The sequence below is a fragment of the Rhipicephalus microplus genome, chromosome 7, assembly GCF_043290135.1.
Source record: "Rhipicephalus microplus isolate Deutch F79 chromosome 7, USDA_Rmic, whole genome shotgun sequence".
In the NCBI taxonomy this organism is placed as follows: domain Eukaryota; kingdom Metazoa; phylum Arthropoda; class Arachnida; order Ixodida; family Ixodidae; genus Rhipicephalus; species Rhipicephalus microplus.
The window spans coordinates 27,490,867-27,514,996 of record NC_134706.1 but is presented as its reverse complement, the minus strand read 5'-3'; the positions used below and the strand labels follow the sequence as shown (position 1 = coordinate 27,514,996).

The window sequence follows — 24,130 nt, the reverse complement described above, 5'->3', positions numbered from 1 at the left end:
ACGATCACCGGTTATAACGATCATATTTTTAGGTTTTCTCGATATCGTTATAAGTGGACTGCACTGTATAACTCGTATTAATGTGATTACCTTCCCGATATGAAGCCTGTCTAGGGCCAGTTTACAACGTTGTTTCAAGCACCGTGATGGCTCAGTGATAGAATACTGCGCTTTCATGCAGGTGACGGATTCTAATTCCATTGTGTCCTAGGTGTTTTTTATTTACTTGATTTTGTTTTCACGCGATAATGGTTGCAGACAACGTTGCTGGTGGTGAACAACTACGTCACCAAAAACAACCCTTGTTGTAATCTTATAACAGCTTTCGCTGTAAAATATGGGCTGATAAGAAAATGAATACAAGGTTCCTTGCTTATCGAAGACACATCGTACAAAGGACGAGAACTGCTCAACAATGCTTGTCTCTTATAAAGGGGTTGAACTGTACGGTACTAATTTCTTTGTAATGCATTGTCATTACTGTTCATGTACAACATTACAAGTACAGTAATATTACTCTCCTTTCAATGCACAGCATTAACGCTACAATTACTCCCCCTGCAATGCACTGCTAAAATTTTCAGAAATAAGACTCCAGAACTGACAGCTTCTTTACACTTTACGGTAGCACTATCATGATGCAGCATCAAGTGAATGACGTGTACAAAAAAAGAGAGCAAAGAAATTTAAAAAATGAAAAAAAAAAAGGCTGGCTCTCCCAGAATGGAGACTAGATGTAAGCACGAAATGACTACAAGCCAAGAATACTGGCTGGATACGATACTAGCCACAGCCTCGAGGGCCATGCTGTTGGGTGTGCAGCTTTGAGTGTGGTGCCACATCTCCTCCAAGGAGGCGAAAAATCCGCGCGGATGCATGTCACGTTGTCATGTCGTTTAAAATACAATAGGCATGGCAGTGGCATATAAAAGAGCAAATTTATGGTGCTCTGTCTCTGCCTTTGAAATGCCACTATTGTAACATGCAAACGAAAGATCCCCGCACTAGAAGTTGCAGCCTCAACGATAGTGTTAACAAGCTGAACAAAGAATGCTAAAGCAAGATGTTTTGAAATTAGTTAGTGCTGTAACTAGCGTACGTAATGTGGCCCTGTGCAATGATTAGAGGCCAGAGGCCTTTTTTTTTTTTATCTTTAGGCTGGTTGCTCAAATGTTCTCGCAACAGTAGACAGATCTCTTGTTCAAGTGCCCAGGCGATGACAAGGGTGTTTAGCTTAAGATTACTGGACGGCCACCAACAACGGCACCTAAAAGCATTTCAAGGCTAACAATTATTCAAACTTCGGCCGAACTGCTGAAAACTCAGAGTTCCCTTTAACAACTTCGTGGGAAGAGCTCACAGGCCAGACAAAAGTCGGCAAATGGCAGAATGGCTAGCAGAAGGCACCGCGACGCACCTGTTGCGGAACACCTGTATCTCGGCACGTATCTCCTTGGCGCTTCGGGTGGCCTCCTCCATCTCGGCCTTGAGTCCCTCGATGTGGTTGTTGTACTCCTCAAGCGAGGTGCAGATGGCCTCCTTGAAGTGGTCGATGCGCACAAACTCGTCGAAGAAGGGCAGGATGTCCTCGATCTTGATGAGGTCGCACTCCTGCAGGAACTCCATGGCGCGCTTGATGTCCTTCTGCTCCGTCACCACGTGCTGGGCTGCGCACAAGTTTCAATTTGCAGGAATTAGTGCCATTTTAGGTGCCAGTTTGTGGTATCCTTTTGCAACACCCAGTACGATCAACTGCGTGTACACACATGGTATTAACACAATTTAATGCCGGAGTTCTGAAGTACAAACAAAGTGCAAGTGTTCAAATAAATCATGGTATACTTAACAGCATAATTTAAATGCCTTGTGCCACTTCTCCGACTCTGACCCTGAAGTGCAGAAATGCTTCAAGGCCTCTTGAAACATCCGAAATGCTTTGGTTTCATTCTTTCCAAGCTTCACGCAAAATGTGATAGCGTATCGTTGTTGAAGTGAACGGGCTCCACGACGCCGTGTTACACAGTAAATAGAACTTTGCATGTTGAGGCATGCTTTTCAGCTCGCACCACTCGGAGTAAACTGGCGACAAGCTACTTTAGAAAAGGAGCTCCCCGCCTCATTGCCTCAGCAGATTTGCAATGTTGCACAAATAGCTGTGTCACAACATAATCATGAGCGTTACTTTTAAAGCAAACTATGGGTGCGTGTGTAAACAAAAACACAGATTTGTACGACAATGTAACATCCCGCAGAGAGTGTCCATATATGACAATAAAAAAAAATGAAACTAAATACCCTGGGTCTCGTGTGTTTTTAGTGTCTCCAAAACCAAGACTGCGATTGGGAGCTAAAATAATATATCCAAATAACTAACCATTGCAAATGAGATTTCTAGTACTAATAAGTGTCATTAGGTATACCTGCTTACTGCAACACATAAGAAAACAATTGAAGTTGATGATATCTGGTATTTTACGGTGCAAGAGCAAGCAATACTGTTAGTCACAAACGAGTGCCAGAAAATATTAAGAGATCGACAAGACAAAACAAGTTCTGTATACCTCTTCTCTGTAAGACAAAAAGTTTCGCGAAGCCCCGCAAAGCAGAGAAAACTTCAGGAAAAGAAAGAAAATTCACATGTATCAACATGATACCACTAAGGAGTATAATGTGGATTTCTCGAACTAAGAATCGTCATTGGTGCAAGATAATTTGTGACAAACTAGGACAAGTCTTGGTCAAGTAAGCCTTTTCTGAGAAGTACTGTAGACACACAGGCTCACCAATCTTGAGCCAGAGTTTCTTGCGCAGCTCCTCGTTGTTCTCTGGCTTGTCCGCATTCAGCTTGGCAAGGTCGATGTCCACCTGCAGAGTGAATGCCACTGGTGTTAGCAGAAAACAGTTCGCTAATGCAGTAAAACACCTTTGTAAGAGGCATACACCGGGCAGCAATTCTTGTCTTTTATGTGAAATGTCTCTTACAAGCAGGAGACTTCGTATGCATTTCCCTATCCCCCGTATTTTACTGCAAGCACACTAATGTCTTTCATACCTATTTGTCTCTTATATCAGTGTCCCTTATAAAGGGGTTCAACTATACACTCAAATCTCATTATAATAATGTTGCATCTTACACAAAAATAACTTTGTTATAACCCAAAATTCGTTACAAAGGTGTATTCCTAACACTATATTTATTGCAAGACTATTAATTTACTATACAGTCAAACCTCATTAATTCAACATGCTTAATTCGAACTTTCGGTTAATTCGAACTCACGCTGAGGTCCCGTCAAAGCTATGTGTATTCCAATGGGCGAAAATGCCCTGTAATTTGAACGTGCAAGCACTTGCGACGGTGAATTCGAACATATTGCGCTCCAAAAATGCTCTCAGTACCCCGCCCAACCCTGTGGCCACACCTCCCACATCTCAACGCTGCGCGCGAAGGAAAAGAAAAGGCTGCAGTGGAATGTTGGCTCTCTCTCAAATGCCGACCTGCAACGTGCCTGTGCCACCCTTCTCCTTTTTCTGTCTCTGCCACGTAAAGGCCCATCTCTTTTCAATGCCGTGCGCGAAAAGAGAGAGGGAAAAAAAAAGCTGTTCCAAAGTGTTGGCTCTCTCACGTGCCGGTGCCATGCTTTTCTCATTTCCCATCCCTGCCACGTAGATCCTTTTCCTTTCAACGACACGCGCGAGGAGAGAGAGAAAAAAAAGCTGCTGTGGAGTGTTGGTTCTCTCTCAAACACCAATTTGCTTGTTTCCGCGTAGAGATACTCCTCCTTTCTCATCACGTGCTGGCTATGCAGCGGCCTGGGCGCAGAGGGTAGTAATGGCGATGAAGTTGTTTTTGTCGTCTTCAGAAAGTGTCGGCTCTAGACATTGCCGCGCGCAACTTCTCTTGCCAGGAGAATGCTGAAGCCGAAGTAGAAATGCTTTGCAAGGTGCGTGCGAAATCGATTGACTCGCTGCAAGGCAAACGTGTGCAGAGGCGCATCACCGATTACTTCAATTAATGACAGATGTCCTGTGATTTGTGAATAAATGTAAGTCTTCTGAAACTTCCCCCTCGTGTGTTAGCTCAATTCACATGCGCCACCGCATAGTGAGCCCTCTCTTCATTTAGCTTTCATTAATTTGAGCTTCTTCTAATACGACAAAATTTTCGGGCCCCTTCGAGTTTCAATTATCGTGATTCGACTGTATTATAACTGACATTTATTTATATCTGGATTCGTTATGTTGAGGTTTTTAACATCAACATCAAATCTATCGAATACACTGAATGCACGAACATCACTCAATGCAGCTCCTCCGAAATAAAACCAGTTAAAGTGGGACCTCTTGCACAGCCTTCTGATAGTGTTCAAGATATTATTAGTACGCTGCCACCTTGCAAAAGGACCACATGCCATGTGACGCCAGCTGGCATTTTAAAAAATCTTTGACACTCACCGTCATGGCTATGAGTGGCCATGACCAATACTCCTAGGTATACACGCACAGAAATACCCAATACAACGAACAGGATGATGACTGCCACTGTAGCTCATTTCGTTGAGCATTGAACGCATTATCTAAAGGTTGTAGATCCAGCACCTAGCAGCGCAGCAAGTTGTCTTTTGGTCCCCTTTGAATTGTTTACATTCATGCCATAGCTGCCGCAATACAGTTAACCTACAAGCAGTGCCCCTACACTATTCTCGGCACCACTGTCAGTTGGCTTCATTAGGTTGCACCTAACGAAATAAGTGAGCCTTTGATCAATGCCCCTCACTTTGTTCAATTATGTGAATGTATAAAAAAAAGATAAAATATGAAAATATTGTGAAACGAGCTTGATGTGGGTAAACTAGGCTCGTGCGATTATTTGAACATTTTGAATGTTCGAACAAATATTACAGCGTTCAAATTCGCTTCGATTCGAACGTAAGTTATTGAAAATTTCCAAGTATTAAAAATGAACTAAATCTAAAGGTTCCTGGTTCGAATCCGGGTTTCGGCACGAGAACTGATCAGGCAAAACCACGCTTCGGCGTTTGAAGGCGTCAAATGAAAGAGAACGTCAAGAAAATAGAACACCCTCTTTTCCCATGGATGCTCGGATTCGCGTCTCTTTCATTTGGTGCCTTTAGACGCTGAAGCGTGGTTTTCCCACATCAATTTAGGTGTATATTAATCTGTATGTAATCCCTCCCATCCCCCTTGTTCCCACAAAGGTGGTTTCACTGCAGTGGAGAAGTAATGTACAGTGAATATGCCTATCCAGGCAAACTCTACTGCCACAAAGACCCACTTGAAGGTTAAATGAACACCATATCTTCACATCAATTAGTAATTTTGTTAAATTTAAAAACAGGTTGTTGTACTGTTTGTAAGCATGTTTTATACTCGAAGTATAGTAAACTTTAAAATGTACATGTTTTACAGGTTATCATTAGCATTCTATCAAAACTCCAATCTTCCCATTATTCAAAGTTGACTCCACTTTCGCTGAACCAAAAAGAACGACATTTTCACAAGACCTGTTTCAATTAAAAAAATATAGTGTGCAGGGTAGTTAGGTCACGACAAAGTGGCTTATTTTTTTTTTTAACTTGTGGTATTGTCACATCGCCGTGACGTAGACTAATACAGGGACAGCGTACCTGCAATAAATGTTGTTATTTGGCCGAACTTGTGGCCGGGAAACAGAAATTCTAACTACAGCAAACAATCTGCGCCATACTATAGGCAGACAGAGCGTCAACCGTCGATAATCTGACAAAATTTGACAAACGGTGACGCGTATCGGCATTTATACATGTGCCATCGAATATTCCGATGCTATCGCTAGCGGCGACGTAACCTCCAGAAGATTCTGTAATGTTTGCGCCGTGCGCATAATCATATCGAAAGGTTTTACGTTTATCTTGATGGTCCTTTGTCGATCGGCGCGGTTGGGCAAAACAGCACTTACACGTGTAATGAGGCGATAATAAAACTTGAGAAAGGTGTGTGCAATATATACTATTTAAATTCAATTCGAAAACATTCAACCAAATCACTGCACTCAAACCTCTTATATCCGTGTTTATTAACATGGATATAACTAAATATCGGTTATAGCGAAGTAAATTAAAAATAGTCTTGCAATAGATACACTGTTAGGAATAACCTTTATAACAAATTTCTAGATAAAACGCACTTATTTTCTTGCATGATTCAACCTTGTTATAATGAGGCTTGACTGTATTTGCTTCAAGTTTGCTTTAAAACTTAAGTTTGCTATTCACACAAGCCTAGTGTAAACCTTATGAAAAACTTCCAAGAAATTGGCTGATGTGAACGTCCAACGAGCCACTGCAACAGGTGTCCAACGTCAAGGATTCCTAACCTCGAGTGCGAGGTCCACGGCTTCCTCGTAGAGCTCCATGGTGGAATAGATGTGGACGCAGGCCCTCGTCAGGCGCAGCTCGGAGCAGACGCGCAGGGCGTACTTCAGGTCGTAAGGCACAGCAGTCTTGTCCTTAGAGAAACAGGGGTGAGCAACACGAGGTCAGGCAAAAGTGAGGTTTCACATAGTAGGGCTACCTATGGTCATATACAGCTCAAGAAGTCTGGAGATGCCCAACCCAAATGGCCAAACTGTGGAAGCGGATTGCCTCCACGATTAAAAAAAAATACACTCAAACTTCATTATATTACATACATAAAAATAGGTTCATGATACAGTCGAGCTCACATATAACGGCCCCACTTAAAACGAACTTTCACTTAAAACGAACAATATCCGCACTTGACCGTGAAAATATACATTGATTACAATATACACGTGACATTGTATACATTGAAATATACACGTGACCGTGAAAATATACATTGGTTCAATGGCACAAAATCACACTTACAAACAACGTCTCTGAGCGCCGCTGATCGGTTACAGCGAACGGAGTCAGTGGTCTGCCGACTTCCCGGTAAACGAATTTCGACCACCGATCAGGCATCTGTGAGGTGCCCACACATTCTTATTGTTAAACGCTGACCCTGCCTCCGCGACCCTCTAGCTGCCGCTCTCCCCAAACCATGGAGAAAGGAAAGTTGTTTCCTTCCTCCACGCCCCGACTGCTTTTTGTTATGCAACCCTCCGTCCTTTGTCCCCCTGTTACTCTGAGCGCCCCGCATCGCCAGATGAGGCCCGCGTTTTCGCACTGCCACCGATCTTTCAAAGACCGGTCGGCCATCTACCCTGTTTTTAATCGCTGGTACTGTCGTTGGCGTCGCCAGCCTGGAGTGACCAGACCATTTTCCATCATCGTCGGCCACCGACTGTATCCGATAGTCTGCGTCTAGTGCATGCGCGTACGCTACCCCACCGACTCTGATAATTTGCTATTCGTTTCGTGTTTAGGACTTGCTCTCGCTCACTTTGCACTCGACTCAGCATGCCTTCCGCGCGCGTACAGAAGCGCGAAAACGACTGTTAACTTGCGCGGAACAAATCACAAAATATCGAAGTTCGTGAGGCCACGCAAGCCCACCTGCGCAACAAAATGATTTTCTGACCACGGCCGCCGATTCTTTGAACACCGCCGTGCGCACTGATCCAGGCGGCCATGCTTTGACTTCTGCGCGCACAGGCACTCTTTCCAAGTTTTTCTACGTGCGAGTTTCGTGGACCTTTCAAGCAAGCTACCCAACCTGCCTCCTTCCCGTGTGTTTTGGTTTTCAAGGTCGCCTTCCCGCCGCATCCTCCCCTCTCTTTACCGCAACTCCTTGCCCTTCTCTCGCAAGTCTGCTCTCCTCTCTTGATCACAACCCCTTCGCCCGTCTCCTCAGCTCCGCGATGCCCGCCATGCTGGCTCGAATTAGTTTCGTTTTCCGACTGAAAAACGGGCCCTGAGCTGTTCCACGCGTTCTGGCATGTGTGTTGCGTCTGTGCGTTTTGCTCGCTCTTGGTGTGCGTGTGTGGTCATGATGGCCGACAAGAAGACTAGCATGCTTTTTCCTACTGCTCAACAAAACGTCGAAAGTGTGACCGCTTGGCTTGATCGTAATCCGCCCGTTAGTTGCCGCGTTGCGGAGCACATGCTCATAGCTGTTGACCACCTGGCAGCCAACTTGCCCCTTCGGGCGTCCCAGTATTCAGCTGTGGAGATTGTGAATATTTCGTGGGCGACGGTGACGAATACATATGCGTGAAACTGCTTTCGTGAGATGGATTTCGTAGACGTCGGGCCCAATGCCGAGCCTGAAGCTTCCGAAGTGAGGCAGCGATTTGTGGCAGCGCGTCGTCAGTTCCGACCTGGGAGAGCGGGTGGGACATCTGTAGCGATGGTTTAATTACAGCTGATGATTAATTACAGAACCGTGCATGGATTGGGGCATTGTGAATGAAGTACGTGACGAGAACGATTTGGAGGAATCGGATTGCGAGAACGACAAAACTTTGGAGCCAGTGCCTCATGCAGCTTATGCCAAGGGCCTCGGCGAACGAGCACCCTGCCGTTTTAAGTGAACTCGAAATTGCCCATATCGCTCCTGCTCTTCGAAACACGTGCATCGCGGACTTTTTGGGGCAAAAAAAAGTGTGTTTTACTACAAACTTAGAGATACAGCGAACGGATGTCGCGTCACGCTCAGGTTCGTTATAAGCGGGCTCGACTGTAATCAAAATTTCGTTTTCAATGTAGATTCCTAACATTATAACTATTGAAAGACTATTCTTCATTTACTTTGTTATAAGTGATATTTCGTTATAGTATTCAGCTTTATTAAATCGATGTTTGACTCTCAAACCTTGAAATAACGAAGCCGCATACTATAACAAAATATCGGTAACTTCCAAGCAAACGAAGAATCGTCTTGCAACAGTTATAGTGTTGGGAATACACTTTTAAAATAAAATTTCGATCGTAACGAACTCATTTTCATGTAAGATGCAACTTTGTTATAATGAGGTGCGAGTGTAGTCCCTCTTATACACTTGGCAACATTCCCCGAAGGCGTGTCACCGGCCGTGTGGCTCACACAGGATATCACGCAAGCGCCCATGGTGACCTGCTCTTTTTTTGCTGTCTATGTTCTTTTGCATCACAATGGTAGGTAAGAGAAGACGTCTTTTCGAGTTCATGCTCGCGCCCAGCACTACCATCGAAAGAAAGATGTAAGAATGTGCAGTGGAATTTAATGAAGCATTACAACGTGTGCTCCAACGTTACGCAATTTCCAAGGTTGTGCAGTCAATAAGAGGCAAAAGTGAGAACATAGACGACACAAAAACACTATACATCTTGTAGCACACAAAATATCCTAAAAGTAACTAGAGGGGACTCTGGCGCTGCTATCATTCAGTGACCATGGGAATGATGGGTAGTACATGGAGGGTTTGCCTAGTCTTTGCATTTGTGGACTTTGAACGCACTTGTGGCTTCCTTTATTGTTGGGTTTTGGCTTTGTTTCAAATAAAAGAACAAAGCGATGTGCACTTCATAAGCTGATTAGAATTGTTCAGGTACCAAAAGGTTACAGTGGCAAAGTGAACTGCTGAGCATTTGCCGACTGTCGTTTCGTGACAACAAGCCACACGAAGCCAACCAAAGCCGAAAGTACGAAGATTAAACAAATTTGTGTACTACTCATCAGTCTAATGCTGGCTGAAGCGCCGCGCATTTTAGCTCCCACAGAGTCTAGCGCCGGAGTTCCCTCTAGTGTATTTAGAGGAGGCTTTACGTTGTGTCATTAGATGACGAAGAAACCCTTCACCTGTCCCTCGCGGTGGAGGTAGCACATGAGGTTGTTCTCATCCAGTCGAGCGTACAGAGCTAGCAGGTAGTTGTGGATGGCCTCGTCACGGCTGCCCAGCTTGTAGACGCAGAACTCGAGGTAACGGATCGCCTCGCAGCCCTGCGTGCAAGGACGCCACAATTTGCGCCTCGTTAGGAACAGATCGAAGTATGGCTGTGTCAGTTTCATTAATTAAAGGGCCTCAAGGAACCCCGGAAAGTACAAAGGATCAGCGTTTCATTTCCACCTGGCGTTTGCCGTCATTTCGGCACAATTATCAGTGACAACAGTCTGTTCACGTGATGTTATAGGGAAATAAGCCCCCAAATGGTCCACGCCTGAGGGGTATAAGTTGTGAATTGTGTCCTGTCCTGCTCTGCCATGCAGTCTCACACTCATTCTGCCTTATCTCGCACGACTATTGCACGCTATCCATTGATTCCACCTTGTGTTGCATGTTTTTGCCTGCGGAAAAGGAGATAAGCTTGTCTAGACAAAAAGTGCAATATCCTGATGTTCCCAATGCTCAGTGATGACATTCTCTGCATGTTTTATGCAGAAACAAGGGGTGGGAAGGAGATAACACTTGTAGGAAAGGCAGTAAAGGCGAGAAAAAAACCACTCTATCGTTTAACTATGAAGTGGCCTAGAGGTCTTTCAAAGTGAAAGCCTTACATGGCTCGCCAAGCGGGGAATGTGACCATCAGTGTTGACAACATGAATGGTACCGAAAAACAGACGATGCCCTATTAGATTCTGAGATGAGTGATAAGAGATGTAAAGAAGCGACGTCACATGCCGTATAACGCCGCCACACACTGCCGAAATTTGCAACGTCACCAGGACATTTGACGATACATTGACATGACATTGATGCTTGGTGAGGGGTGATCCAATACTCGGGGCAGTTCTACACCTTATGAGGGGCAGAAAGGCTTAACGATAGGGTATTATTACAATCAAATGAGAAGAAAACGAAGACTGCCTTTGCTTTCAAGGCATCTTAGAGAATTCATTGCCTTTGCTTTCAAGGCATCTTAGAGAATTCATATGGGACTCTGTGAGCATTTTTTTTTAACAACGACGAAAGGTGGTGACCTTAAGCCTAAAACTCAATGCTGCAGAGTCAACTACAGTAGAGTCTCAATAAACAAAATCCCTTAAGAAGAACTTCTGCTTAAATGAAACAACTGCTACTATAATGACCGATTTTATTCTTAAATCCTGCACCAGTGCTCATCTCTCAGTAAACGAAACTCCCACTGAACAAAACACGTTTTCCCTGATTTCTTCAGGTAACGTTTAGCGAGAGTCTACTACAGTATGCTATTGCTGTACCGTCTTAAAATGCTTTCAAAGCACTCAAAACAGCATGCCGCCGACCTGCGATCGATCCTTGATGTTGTCATACTGAACCAAGGCAGGAATGAGCCGCGCTGGGTCGAGACGCTTCTCCTGTGCGATCCACATGTCCACTGTTCTCTGCGGGATGCTCTGCATCAGCGTTGGCGAGAACTGGTACACCAGCTCCGGATTGTTCTGGAACCATGTCCAGTTGGAAGATAAGAACAGAGGGAAGAACTGTAAGATCAGGAATTGGCTGATTGATTTATTGACTGACTGATTAATTGACTGAATTAATGACTGATCAATCAATCAATCGATCATTCTACAGTGACAGGTCAACTGACTTGACTGACTCTGTAACTAGCCGACTAGCTTACTAAGCAGATAATTGATTCACAAACTCGATGACTGTCACAGTTACAGGTTAGCCGACTCCCTCAGTGACTGACTAGCTGAATTAATGATTAATGTTCGACTATAACGGTGACAGGACTGACTACTGTGTCACTCGTTGAGTATAACCTTCTCACTAAACCAATCACTCAGACTTAACTGACCATCCAAATCATTCATCCTCTGACTAATTTGACAAAGCATGGAATTGCTCACTGATTATTTGAATAGTGATTAACTCAGTGACTAACGTGTTCACCCACCACCTTAGTCGACCGACTGATTCAAACAGGCAGCCAACAGATTTCACCGACTTGACTGGGTGATTTCGTCACTCCATCATACACAAACTTAGCCCCATGACTAATTAACTCACTTACTATCCGACTGACTTAATCGACCCAATAACAGCAAGTGACAGGTCATGTTGACGATCTAAGGATGGCTGTGAGAAGCATAATAAAATGCTGAGGATCAATATAGATCGCTCAAGTTCCTTAATGGTCTCATAAGGCACAGAACACTTCCCATTTCACATCAGTTGCAATGAGGGTTGTGAAAGCCAGGAGTAAAACCTGTGACCATGTGATTAGCAAAGCACCACCCTGAGCCACGGCACCAACTATCAAATGGCTCTTGTTTGCGCAAGTGTTGATGAGGAACTTTTCTCCATATAAATCCCGCCCAGTAAACCTTCTGCCGTAAAGAATTAACGTAAGAACCTACGAGCAATGAAAAACAAAAAAGACGCTGCTGTACCTGTCTTGTGAGAACTTCCAGGGCAGCCAGGTAGTTCTTGTTCTGTATGTGATACTGGATCACACGTTCGAAGTCTTAAAAAAGGAAAACGCAAAGGAAGTGTCAGAAGTGTGTTAGTCATCCCATTAAATGAGGCAAATACGTGCGCACAATGTAACGCTTATGCACGCTTTTTTACGACATTTCACAATTTTAACAGGAAGTGCGGTTATCCTGTGCACACAAAGCTCGCTCAAATGTGCATTTCAAACATCTCACCAATGACTAAACAGCACGCTCAAACCAACAGAAAAGGAGGAGTCGTGCATCCACAAGGCACAACTGTCGAGCTATGATCACATTAGTCAAAAACAAATGGACACATGAAAAAAAAATTCGATGGGATTCCTACGCATATTCTTGAGTTAGCAACTTAAAGTGTTTCTTTTGGCTAGGTTGACGAAGCACTGATGGTGGCGGTGTTTTGCAGTTGTCTTATCAAGAATGAGGCAACGCAGAAGCCGAATCGTATTTACGTACATGATCTGGTGCAACCAAACTGTTACCCAAATTTCAGGTTCAATAAAGTATTAACCGAGCCCCCAATTCTGTCGCATCTATCACCTCCATGTTGGAACTATCGTTTTCTTGAGTCAATGCATTTGCGACCTTAGCACAGCGCAAAAGGCAGCTTCGCCGCATTACGAGAATGTGATGAAGTGAAGCATATTGAAAATTTGAAAGGGCCACTGCCAATCCGACACTGATTGTATTTTTCTTGGGAAGTTCAAATAGTAAAATTTTGGTGCGAATCGAATCAAATAGCAAGCACTATTAGAAAAACATTCAGAATTTCAAATATTCACACACTTTATATCCCTATGGAAACGAACTGTGGCACTGCTGAGCATCATGCCATTATGCAAAAATCTCGATTGCTCAGACCGACTTTTGTCCACAACGTGGAAACAGAGCACAGAGTAAAAGAGCACATGAGGCAAGCTTGACTAAGTTTCATGCAGGTACTTGTGAAAAAATATAGAGCGACATAGTTTTTAAAATGATATTCGAAGTCAGATATCGAAGGTGCAGTAAAGAGAAAAACCTATACAAAGCACAGCGAATTTACCTAGTATACACAAACGCACTCACTAACCTTTCATAATGTTGGCGAAGTCAATGAGGATATTCTCTTCACCGTGCTTGGCGATGAGCTTGTAGACGGCACTTCGATTATTGCTTACGCATTCCTGGAGAAACCAAAAAGGGCACAACACATGAAGAATACTGCAGCTTCTCAAGCGTTTGCAGCTCTCTTTTTTTCCTGCCTTCAACAAGCGAATCAAGGACCGATCATGTGATCTGAACCAATCTGAGCCGTAAAGTTTTACTTTAAAGGCTCCTTTTCTGGGGGGGGGGGGGGGGTGAATGAAAATTTTTATCGACAGGCTCGCTTTTCTTTTAAACACAGCCAAATTAATACAATGGACAATAAGGCCGAGAGAGGCATGGCAGACATTAATTGTGTTCTATAATCACAGAGTATCAACAATGACATAAATTGAAATGAATTAAAGTGGAACAAAAAATCGCACCATATCCACAGAGTGAATGATGATGAGTGGGGCAAAGCATCCGTCTGTTCGTTCTTGCTTCCGTCCGTCCGCACGACTATCCATGCATCCATCCATCCGTCCATCTGCTAGTTTGTCTGTCTGTCCGTCTATGCTTCCATCTAGTGAACACTCCAAGTACCACCATCTCGCATCCTCTATGGCACATACTCGCTCTAGAACGGGTATGTGCCACCGGTGGTTACGTACTACTACATACATACAAGGAATAGACAGACCGACGTCTTAAGGAGCTTCACCCCTAAAAAATTACCCCTTCCTTCAGCGGGATTCGAAACCACAGTCTTCGAATAACACATCCAACGCATTCGTAGGTCAGCAAACCCACTCATTAGTAGGCTCACTTCGACTCAGATCGAGCTGCGAGTCCGAGCGAGTCCAGGTGAGTGACGTATAGGCAAGCTTGAGTTCTTTTGAAGAATACACCCGTGCATCCGAGTCTGAGTGAGCTATACGTGCTAAACATATTTCTTCAGCGAGCCTGAGTGAGGTCCACCTTTTATTGTACAAGTATAGATGCTTTACTAATTCAGCGATTTCATGTCGGGATTCAAGAGACTTATCTATACCGATTTCCAGAATGCCTAAAATTTGCGTGCGGGTTGTGAAATGTAGAAGTTTTGTTCCTGGGTTATGTTTCAGCACGTGGTGTCTACATTTGTTTTGTCTTAAGAATAAAAAAAAATGAGACCAACACAATCCTGCACAGGCCGGGCCGCAAGTTAGATGTTTGTGGGCCACATGTTCGAGACACCTGCATAACACCACTGTGGCGGGTGAGGGGTGCCTTCTCAAGCATGCTGTACATACAGTACTTAGTAACTGAAATGCCGTAAAAAGAAAAGAACACATCCGGAAAAAATGTATCATCCTGAAAAAATGCAACTCGGGAACATTTCACCAGAAACTATAACCTGGCAATTAAATTAAAGGCTGAAAATGTATACCACAGTTCAAATTAGCCAAATTCACCCACTGCACTTATACATCACTAATTCCAGCCTCCCGAAAACGTATCAACAAAGTCATGCAGTCAATTTAGTAGTTAAAGTGCCTGGTAATTGATTGATCACTTTTTGTTACTCAAGGAAGAATTCGAGAGAGTTAGCATATATGTTACTGTTCTCACTGAAATATTTTGTTACTGATTAACCCTTTGCGGTCCAAAACCTTTACCCACCTTGCATCTGTTCCGGTCCGAAAGTAACAAAAATCAAAGCTGCTCAAGCAAAATAAGTTTACTTATTCTTGTGAAGAGATGGGGCATAATGCAGTGAGAAAGCATGCACATGAATCAATTAGAGAGTCTGTCCAGCACTGCCGGACAATGGACTAATATAGGCGTGTCACATTTTCAGGAGGTGCCCTACAACTGACTGACTGAAGAGAGGCTAAGTCTTTTTGCAGAAAAATTTTTTCCCTCACCGCCACTTTGGGCTCTTCCAAGAGTCCGCGGAACTCCGCGACGAGGTTGAGGTAGGTGCCCTCGTTCTGCCGGCCCGCCGTGCGGAGCGTGCCGAGTCGGTTGAGGAACAGCTCGATGAGCCAGAAGGTGATCACCGTCGTCTGCGTCTTGTCCGAGGGCCGCAGCCCCTTGAGCTTCTGCAGTAGGAAGCGGCGCAGCGAGTCCTCGTTGTCCTCTTCCGCGCACTGGAGGAACTTGAGTGACACCTCCTCGAACGAGGCACGCGTCTGTGCGTACAGCTCCGCACTCTTTACGTACCTGCAGAGACGGTGTTGTTCTGTTGCCACAGACAAGCTGTTTTTCTGGCAACCGGTGCACAACGAAATGGTCAGCAATGACAACACCTTCCGCTTCGGAGAGATTCAAGTTTTTGAATACGAGTTGTACCTGGAGTCAACGTTACAATGGGCGGTCTTGTTTCTCTTCAAAGATGCAACTGCATACTTTAGCGCGTTTATGTGTATCTTTCACGCCCTCTTCCCCCAACTGAAACAGCTGAGCTGTGGGGAAAGGCACTTATAAATTCTTATGACTACGAAGGAGGCACTGCGCCAAGCTCCAGACCGGGTTGCAGAAATTAGGTGCCTTTTCTCATCTTTAACCACTACCACCACCACTACGAAGGCATTAATCAGAATTTTTTTCACACAAATGACCCCTCGATATTGTGACCTATGAAAACAGAGTACCCACATTATAACCAACAAATTCTTTCACAGCTTTCGGCACTGTATAGGGGGCCCATAGATAGCAGTGGGCGGCAGGTAGCACAATATGAAAATTTTTGTGGTTGAAGGCAATGGTCTAACGAACCCAAATTCGCTACTTGATGGCATCAAGACTGCCTATCAGGACTGCCAAATTTGCGACCCTCGGTCAGTGCTTTACAGACACTGCCCCTTGCTGTCCCCAACGATTCAGCAATGCCAGTCATCTTCAAAACACGAATCCTGCATGAATTCTTGCCTTCAAAAGGCTCCGAATGCGAATATGTAAGCTCGTGCCTTACCTGAGGCTGGGCATTTAGTTGAACACTTCCGTCTCTTTTCTGCATCATATCTTTATTTCACTAAAGTAAAATTAAAGCCCTTTCCTGTAAACTTTGCTTGGTTCTCATCATCTGGTTGATCACGATTGTCACCGTTCAATAATCGAGCGCCTGAACTCCATTCCTTCCTTATTTTTGATTGTGTACCACAGGAAGTAGGTAAGGCAGACCATAGTTTTCTATAAATACACCAGAGGAAACTCTGACGCTTGTGTCTACAGGAACATCAGCGCACAAAGCTTCAGCCAGCATGGGAACCATAGGCATCACACAAACTTGCCTAATCATTGTTCTTCCGGCTCGGTGTGGCTTCGCTTGGCTTGGAGCCACTTTGTAACAAGACCGCATTCAGAAAATGTTCGGCACTTGCATTTTACCACCTTGACCCTATTAGGCTCACCGATTCAAATCGGCTCACGAAATTCGCAATGGTTTGCTCTTTTATTCAAAACAAAACACAGCAATAAACAAAGCCCGCAAGCATGAAGACTAGGCCAATTTGTGTACTACCCATCATTCCCATGCTCGCTAAACAATCGCAGCGCCAGTCCCCTCTAGTAAACTTTATGAAACTCTATGGGTAGACAACTTAGCATTATGTAACAGTCAACACTGACGCGGACCATACTCACTCCTTCTTCGCAAAGAGATCTTCGGCGTGTTTTGTGAGAACCTGGTCCAGCTTCTGGGGGTCTCCCTGATGGAACAAAATGAGAGAGGAAAGAAAATGATGTCTAGAAAGGAAAGGTTTGCAAACAGCATATTTCGTTCATAATGTTACGGGTAACTTATTTAATAAATTAAATACGAGGCACTGTGCTCGGCGAACAAGATGGCGACAGTTCATAAACAACCAGCCACCAACGTCGTCTTTCTCTTTCTTCCAGAGAGGCAGTGCCGGCTGTTGCGTATCAATATGTCAACATACCTTGCAATGCTTCTTGGCAAGGTCGTACTGGCAGTTCTTCAGGTACACTTCCCAGACGTTCCTGCAGGAAGATTCATTTGGAGGAAGTTTGAATCGTTACCATCTTTACCGTAGATGACGTTTCTCAAGGTTCACACTGTTCGCAGCCTTTAATCGTTCCACTAACATCACTAACAGTCTTGTTCACAAGGTTTGTGGCATTGTGCTTCAAGGTTTGCATGGGCAAAAGTTCATCTCAAATTTAAGAGCCAAAGTTCATGTTCGCCCCGCTCGGCAAGGTTTGCATTTACATCATCACTGAGTGTAATGCTCATGGTAGTTCCTCTTTATACTATTTTCCAAAATTTATCTTAATACCGTTCACTAATGTTGACAAGCTTCATAACATTGTTCCAAAAGGTTCACATTCGCCAAGTGCACCTTCCAGTTGTGCACCAAGGTTTAGCAAGTGTGATGTTCACCTAAGTTCACGTTAACATTGTTTCACAAGGTAACCAGGTAGCCAAGCTGTAGGCAGTCATTCATGACGATTCGTTCATCTGCTTGTCACGCATAACATTCGAAAGCGAGTCGACAAGTTATTAGGAAAGTCATCACGAAGGGCCTGGATTGATTTTGACTGCCTCAGGTCCCTAATGATGTAGATCTGTGCTTAAGAGCATGAGCAGTTTTCCAAATTGCTTCCGTCAAGATGAGGCCATAATGCCTAAGAATCGAACGCACAACCTCATATGCAGCAGAAAAAAGTCGCTAAGCCACCAAGGCGGCTGGTGGTCACTTTCATCACTTAATAACAAAAATCTCGTTCATATAACTCAACCCTCGATATAAAAATCCAGATATAAAGAACTATCAGTTACAACAAAGTAAATTAGAAATAGCTATCTTAAACAGAGTACTACAAATATATGTTTAAAGCAAATTTACGGATATCGCGAAGTATTTTTGTGGCAGGTTTGACTTCCTTATAGTGAGGTTTGAGTGAAATCCAAACATGCTCAGGAGTCACTTCAAGCATTTTTTTTTTTTAAAAAGCCTCTGAACTAAGTTCACCGTTCTCTGAACATGCCGAAAGCATCACACAATAACTTTCTTTTCATGAACATACTGGTTCTTCTTGCAGGCAAGAATAATGACAAACAAATCCCACGCATGACCGACATATTCTAAAATGCATTTGTTTTCCTAAAACGATCCGACACTTGAACCAGTTGCCTTCAAACATTGCCCGTGTTGTCGAATTTCATTCTATGTTTGAATGACCGGGTTTATTGTTTGTTTGTTTCAATTTTTAAAATTTTTCTTAATTGTTATATGTAGTTATGCTGCTTGATTGTGAATAACTGGCAACCTTGATTAGTTGTTTCTCTGACAATGTATTTTCTTTTGTAATCTACTTTTTGTGCACCCTCCCCCACTGTAATGCCCATTGGCGCAATGGGTCATGAAATAAATATATATAAACAATTTTACATTACGCCCAATATTACTTCCGACATGCTCTCTGTGGTCAAAGCGGTGCAAACAATGCGTGGTAGCATTGACACAGAAAACAATCAATGATGTAGAAACAGTGTGACGACTACCGGTATTTCTAAAGGCGAATTGATGTGCCCTTGTCTTCCAAAATGGGCTCGGGGCTCCTTCGACCATGGCCATCGTATTGCACCTCACATTCAGTGCCAGTGTACTCTCCCGAAAGGCTCTGCTTCTCATATTTCTTCAGTGCAATTATCACCAATTTTCAAACTGAAATTTTTTGCGTATGCATCGAGGATGTTCTGCGATGACTCACCTGTCTTCGTTACTGACCGTGTAACGATAAACTGCCAGCTCTGAGAAAGCCCAAATCTTGCCTTGAACCGGATCCCTGGCCAAGCCGACCGCACGGCCGTACATCTGCAAAGACCAAGACGGCCCGCATTATTTGCCTGAAGGAACGTACGACCTGCAAAACATTTAATCTACTCTTCTCACCCAGAAAGCAAGGACAACACTAACCATGCGAAAAGCATAACCATGGGTCTGCACAAATACCAAACATAAACTTCATTTCTTCCAAGATTCGTGTGGACATCTTGTAGACATCCTCGAGCTCCGAGGCGAAACGCACAAAAATCCAAGGCTTGTCAGGTCTGAACTTCTATAAGCTGCCGGAATCTATGGATACAATTTAAAAGCCCCGTCCGTGCTTGCCCCAGAACGCAAAAACACTGATAACAAGAGAAAAAGAAACTCAAAATGTAGGCAGATGCAGCACCTGTGCTCCACAACTAATTTAAGATTCACACAAGGCGTCTTCAAGACATCTTCAAGAAATCTTTAAAACCAAGACACAGTCACATCACTTGCAAATGATGCCTTTTTTTGAAGAAGTCATCTAAGCTGAAAGTTTCGTGGCCATCTGCAGCATTTTTTTCGTCTTGCAGATACATTATCAGTCCAAGAACACACTTCCTTTCAGAGCTAGCATCTCCACAGCTTGCGATAAGACCAAAGCTTTTTACCGTGTCCACTACCAACAACCGCCGATTCAAAAAAAAAAAAGTGATGACACACGTACCTCAGGAAAAACGTCTTCGAATACCAGTTCTTCATTCAGCAGACAGTAGGCTCTCAACCTATGGATGAACGATTGAAAGTTTAATCAGTTTGGACTCGGAAACATATGATGCATTTTTTAACCTTTTGTACACTAAAAATGAATTCTGGTGAAAATAGACTGTTTATAAATTGAAAAGCAAAAAAAAAAATGCTGCAGAGTGAGTGTGGAAGATTGATCAAATGTTCTAAAACTAGCACAAAAAAAATTTGTTCGCCACTTTACTTTATTTCAATGTTCTTTAAACGGACACTTAAGAGAAACAGTGACTGAATTTGGATCGACAAACTACACTCTGAGAACACTAATGCCACATGTTTCATTATCAGTGGAGGAAATCAAGATCGAAGTTTCATTTTTTAAGCTCCGCACCGAAACCTCCAAGCACCACGCCAGGAACTTCAAAATGTATTTCTCGTATTTTCCCGACCTAGGCTCGATGAAGTTTTCTTAAACTTCGTATCCTAAGTCAACGACACCCACAAATAACAATGCAGTTCAATTTTGTCGACAGAAGCTATGTGAGACACAGTAGACGCCTTCAAAACCAAAGGCGCCACAGTGCCCGGTGCGTTAATGTCGACATGGCGTCTCCACCCGCATTTTCTTTTCATGCGTTCACTCGCTCGCCAATCGTCGTGTAGCGGTAAGAACGGTGTTTTCGGGACTGTGAAATTGTACTTCACTAACACGCGAACAGTGATTTTGCCATTTAGTGACCCTTTAAGGTGTGCCCTTTCAGAAAGGACTAGATGACGAAGAATGTCCGTTAGCGGCGCTAGTTTTGCCGAGTCATATCACCCACCTGTCGTTGAACAGAACGAGCGTGTGGAACTCTGTCAGCACCATGGACAGGGGCTTTCTCAACACCTTCCGTTGAGCATCTTCGTCACCGTATCTGAACCATTGTAGTTAAGGGAAGCAACACAGGGAAGTTCATGATTTCGCTTTATCTATAAATTCCGGAAAACAGGTAGATGCAATTTTTATGGATTTTGCTAAAGCTTTCGGTACGGTCTCTCACAATAAATTACTCTTCAAATTGGATTTAATTCTTAAGAATACTCAGCTTCTAAATTGGATTTCCGGTTATCTTTCAAATCGAAAACAGTACGTCTTTTTCAATGACCATTGTTCTCGTACAGTACCGGTTGACTCGGGTGTTCCCCAAGGCTCTGTGCTCGGACCCCTTCTCTTTTTATTGTTTATAAGTGATATATCACATGATATACCTGTAAAAGTTAAGTTATATGCGGATGATTGCATCCTGTACTCGGAAATAGAAAACCATGCTGATCAAATTCATTTAAAGGATGCATTTCAAAAGGTCATTCGTTGGTGCGATAAATGGCAGATGTCAGTTACTTTTAAAAAGACCGTTTTCATGAAAATTTCTCACAAACGTAACACTCTTTATTTTGCATATTCAGTCAATAATGTTTTTTTGCAGGAGGTACAACACAACAAGTATCTTGGTCTTTGGATTTCGAATGACCTTAACTGGACTAGACATATTAACACTGTAATAAGCTCGTGCAATTACAAATTATTTTATTTTAGACGAGCTCTTAAGCACTCCACTCCCACCGTTCGCCTTGTTGCATTTAATGCAATTGTTCAACCTACTTTAGATTATGCATCCATAATTTGGTACCCTTACACCAGAAAAAATATCAGCGAAATGGAAAAAATTCAAAAGAGAGCTGTTAGGTTTATTTATAACAGTTTTGGTCGTACTTCATTAACATGTTTATTAGCAAAAGCTAACCTCCCAACACCTACACAAAGAAATAAAGTATTTAGATTGAAATATTTTTTTCAGTTAGTTAAAGGTTATTTTAAGTTAGAATTATCACATGTACTTCATTTGTCCACAGGATATACCACAAGGCAGAGGCATGCCTTTACAATAACCCCATTTTCCACCCGTAATAACACATTCAAGTATTCATTCTTCCCTAGGACAATTACCGAATGGAATAACCTTAGTAACGAAGTTGTTTCCCAGTCATCCTTGAACCTTTTTGCTGCGCAGCTCTAGCAACGAGTGTCTAATTTCTATGACATGTGCTCCTGTTGTTTATTTCAATCACTGTAACCATTCTCCACTTGTGATCATCTTGATTTTAGCGCTCATTTCTCTATATATTCTTATGCTGGTTTATTACAAACCACTGTTCTTTTTTCTTCTTTTTTTTTCGTTCTGAAAGTGCGTAAATGCCTTACCTGTTTTATATTGATTTGTTTGCCGATTTGTAAACTTATCAAATGTATATCCTACCCGCCAAAACCCTATGTTAGGGTTGCAGTATTCATAAATAAATAAATAAAAATAAATAACACAACGCCCATGTCCAACTACTGATCGTGACATCACAGTCCCTTCAAAGCACACTGTGAACTGCCAAATTTCCGCTACAAATAGCCCCTAACCAGTAACTTTATAATATCTCGTTCTTTGAAAGAATTTCAGTGGTTAGTGAGCACTCATGTGAGAAACTTGAATTGTGAAAAAACTTGTGATAAATGGTGAGAAACTTGTGAGAAATATTGTAAGAAACTTGAATTTCCATGAGTTTTGGCCACCAGAGTTACAAAATAAAAATTTCAGGCCTCTAGAGTCGCAGCGATTCATGCAACCTACACCCTGGTTCAGTATATTTGAAGCCAGTGCTTTAATGAAAAAAGGTCCCATTCAATGTGGAAACTGTGTCTTGGGAAAATTCACTGTGACAAACTGCGCACTAAAGAGAGTGTAAACGTTCTTGTTTGGCACGCAAACGATGACAGTGCCTTAAAGGGACACCACAGAGGAAGAATGACTTGATTTAGATTGACAAACTGCACTCTGAGAACTCCAATGCCATATGCTTCACTTTCATATGTTAATTATTACCGGAGAAAATCAAGGTTGAAGTTCAAATTTTTAATTTTGCGCTCAAATCTGCACGTGACGTCAATCATTGCAAAACATATTTTTTGTAATTTCGCAGCATTGGCTCGATAAAATTTTCTGAAACTTTGTATGCTAGGTCTATGGCACCCACAGATGACAATGTACTCCATTTTCATCGATTCACCTGATAGCCACTTTCAAAATTTATGACACCACAGAGATTGGTGCAGGAATCTCGAAATGACATTTCCACCTGCATTTTTTTTTTCACGTGTTTTCTCGCTTACCATGAGTCGCATCATGGTAAAAGTGGTGTTTTCGGGATCGTCAAATTGTGCTTTACTAATTTGTGAAAAATGGCTTAGCTGGGAAGGATACTCTAAGAGCTTGGGGTTGAAGAGGACGACCTTGGAGTCCGAGTCGATGGCCGGCAGCAGGATGTCGCCAAAGTACACACCAGGCTCTGAGAAAAAGAAACGAGGAACGCTAAAAAAATGCAACAAATCTTTATTCAATGATCACACTTTGCCAAAGACACTATAGCAGGGGGATTACAATGTTAAAAAAACATGATTAGTACAGCACACTTGCTGACCTGATAAGCGATTTCATTCCTTGATGAGAAAAAGAATAAATCAGCATACAGGCTAGATTTGGCACAGTATTCTAAAACATTTAAACAATGATCATTACGTCATGAGATATAATGAGAACTCTGTACGAACACCTCTTTTTGAATGCTGGTTTTGGCATGAAACATTTGATAGGAGAGTTTTAAATGTAATTTTCTTCAACTGGATGAAACTCCCATCCTAACTTATTTTTTCACCTTGGTGCAGCTGTCGTTTCTTGAGCAGCGACTTGGGAGATCTTTCTGTTCTACTAAGAATTAAAAATGTGCATGATGTTGCAGGTCAACACGAAGTTTCAGAATAGGAAATCATGTGAGCATCCTTTTTTTTTTCCCCGCGATTTGCAACGAGATGCGGGGCTAATGTCTTGGCAGCGTTTCGCATGCGTTCATGTCCCCGTGGTTCTCCGGTCAGCGTATCGAGCAGACGACAGCCGTGGAACGCTGCTACGCGTTCGCGCACTCATTGTGCTCACCTATTCTGACACGTCTAAGCCAACGTTTCCAAACCATGCCGCAGAAACAGGCAGTAGACCGGGAAAAAAGAAACCCCGTTCGCGTGCACGGGTGTTGGGCTTGTTCGGGAACGCCATGCACACGTGACCTCTTGGTCGGATGCCGGAGAGGGTAGGGAAAAGATTTGGCTTGCGAAGGCTACACGGAGGGGCGGAAGGGGTTTCGAG

General features: G+C 43.2%; 1 protein-coding gene across 1 annotated transcript in view; it reads right to left on the bottom strand.

Annotated features, from left to right (window-relative positions):
- dor (vacuolar protein sorting-associated protein 18 dor) overlaps positions 1-24,130 on the bottom strand; it is a 47,868-nt gene that overhangs the window by 11,079 nt on the left and 12,659 nt on the right. The window contains exons 10-23 of the mRNA XM_075868881.1: positions 23,195-23,279; positions 20,726-20,818; positions 19,882-19,939; positions 19,114-19,217; positions 17,319-17,379; positions 17,023-17,087; positions 15,303-15,600; positions 13,400-13,493; positions 12,265-12,338; positions 11,149-11,304; positions 9,745-9,885; positions 6,377-6,508; positions 2,784-2,865; positions 1,418-1,667 (exon numbers count right to left, since the gene is read on the bottom strand). Coding sequence (XP_075724996.1) covers positions 1,418-1,667; positions 2,784-2,865; positions 6,377-6,508; positions 9,745-9,885; positions 11,149-11,304; positions 12,265-12,338; positions 13,400-13,493; positions 15,303-15,600; positions 17,023-17,087; positions 17,319-17,379; positions 19,114-19,217; positions 19,882-19,939; positions 20,726-20,818; positions 23,195-23,279 — 1,693 coding nt within the window. The remainder of the gene's footprint in view (positions 1-1,417; positions 1,668-2,783; positions 2,866-6,376; positions 6,509-9,744; positions 9,886-11,148; positions 11,305-12,264; positions 12,339-13,399; positions 13,494-15,302; positions 15,601-17,022; positions 17,088-17,318; positions 17,380-19,113; positions 19,218-19,881; positions 19,940-20,725; positions 20,819-23,194; positions 23,280-24,130) is intronic.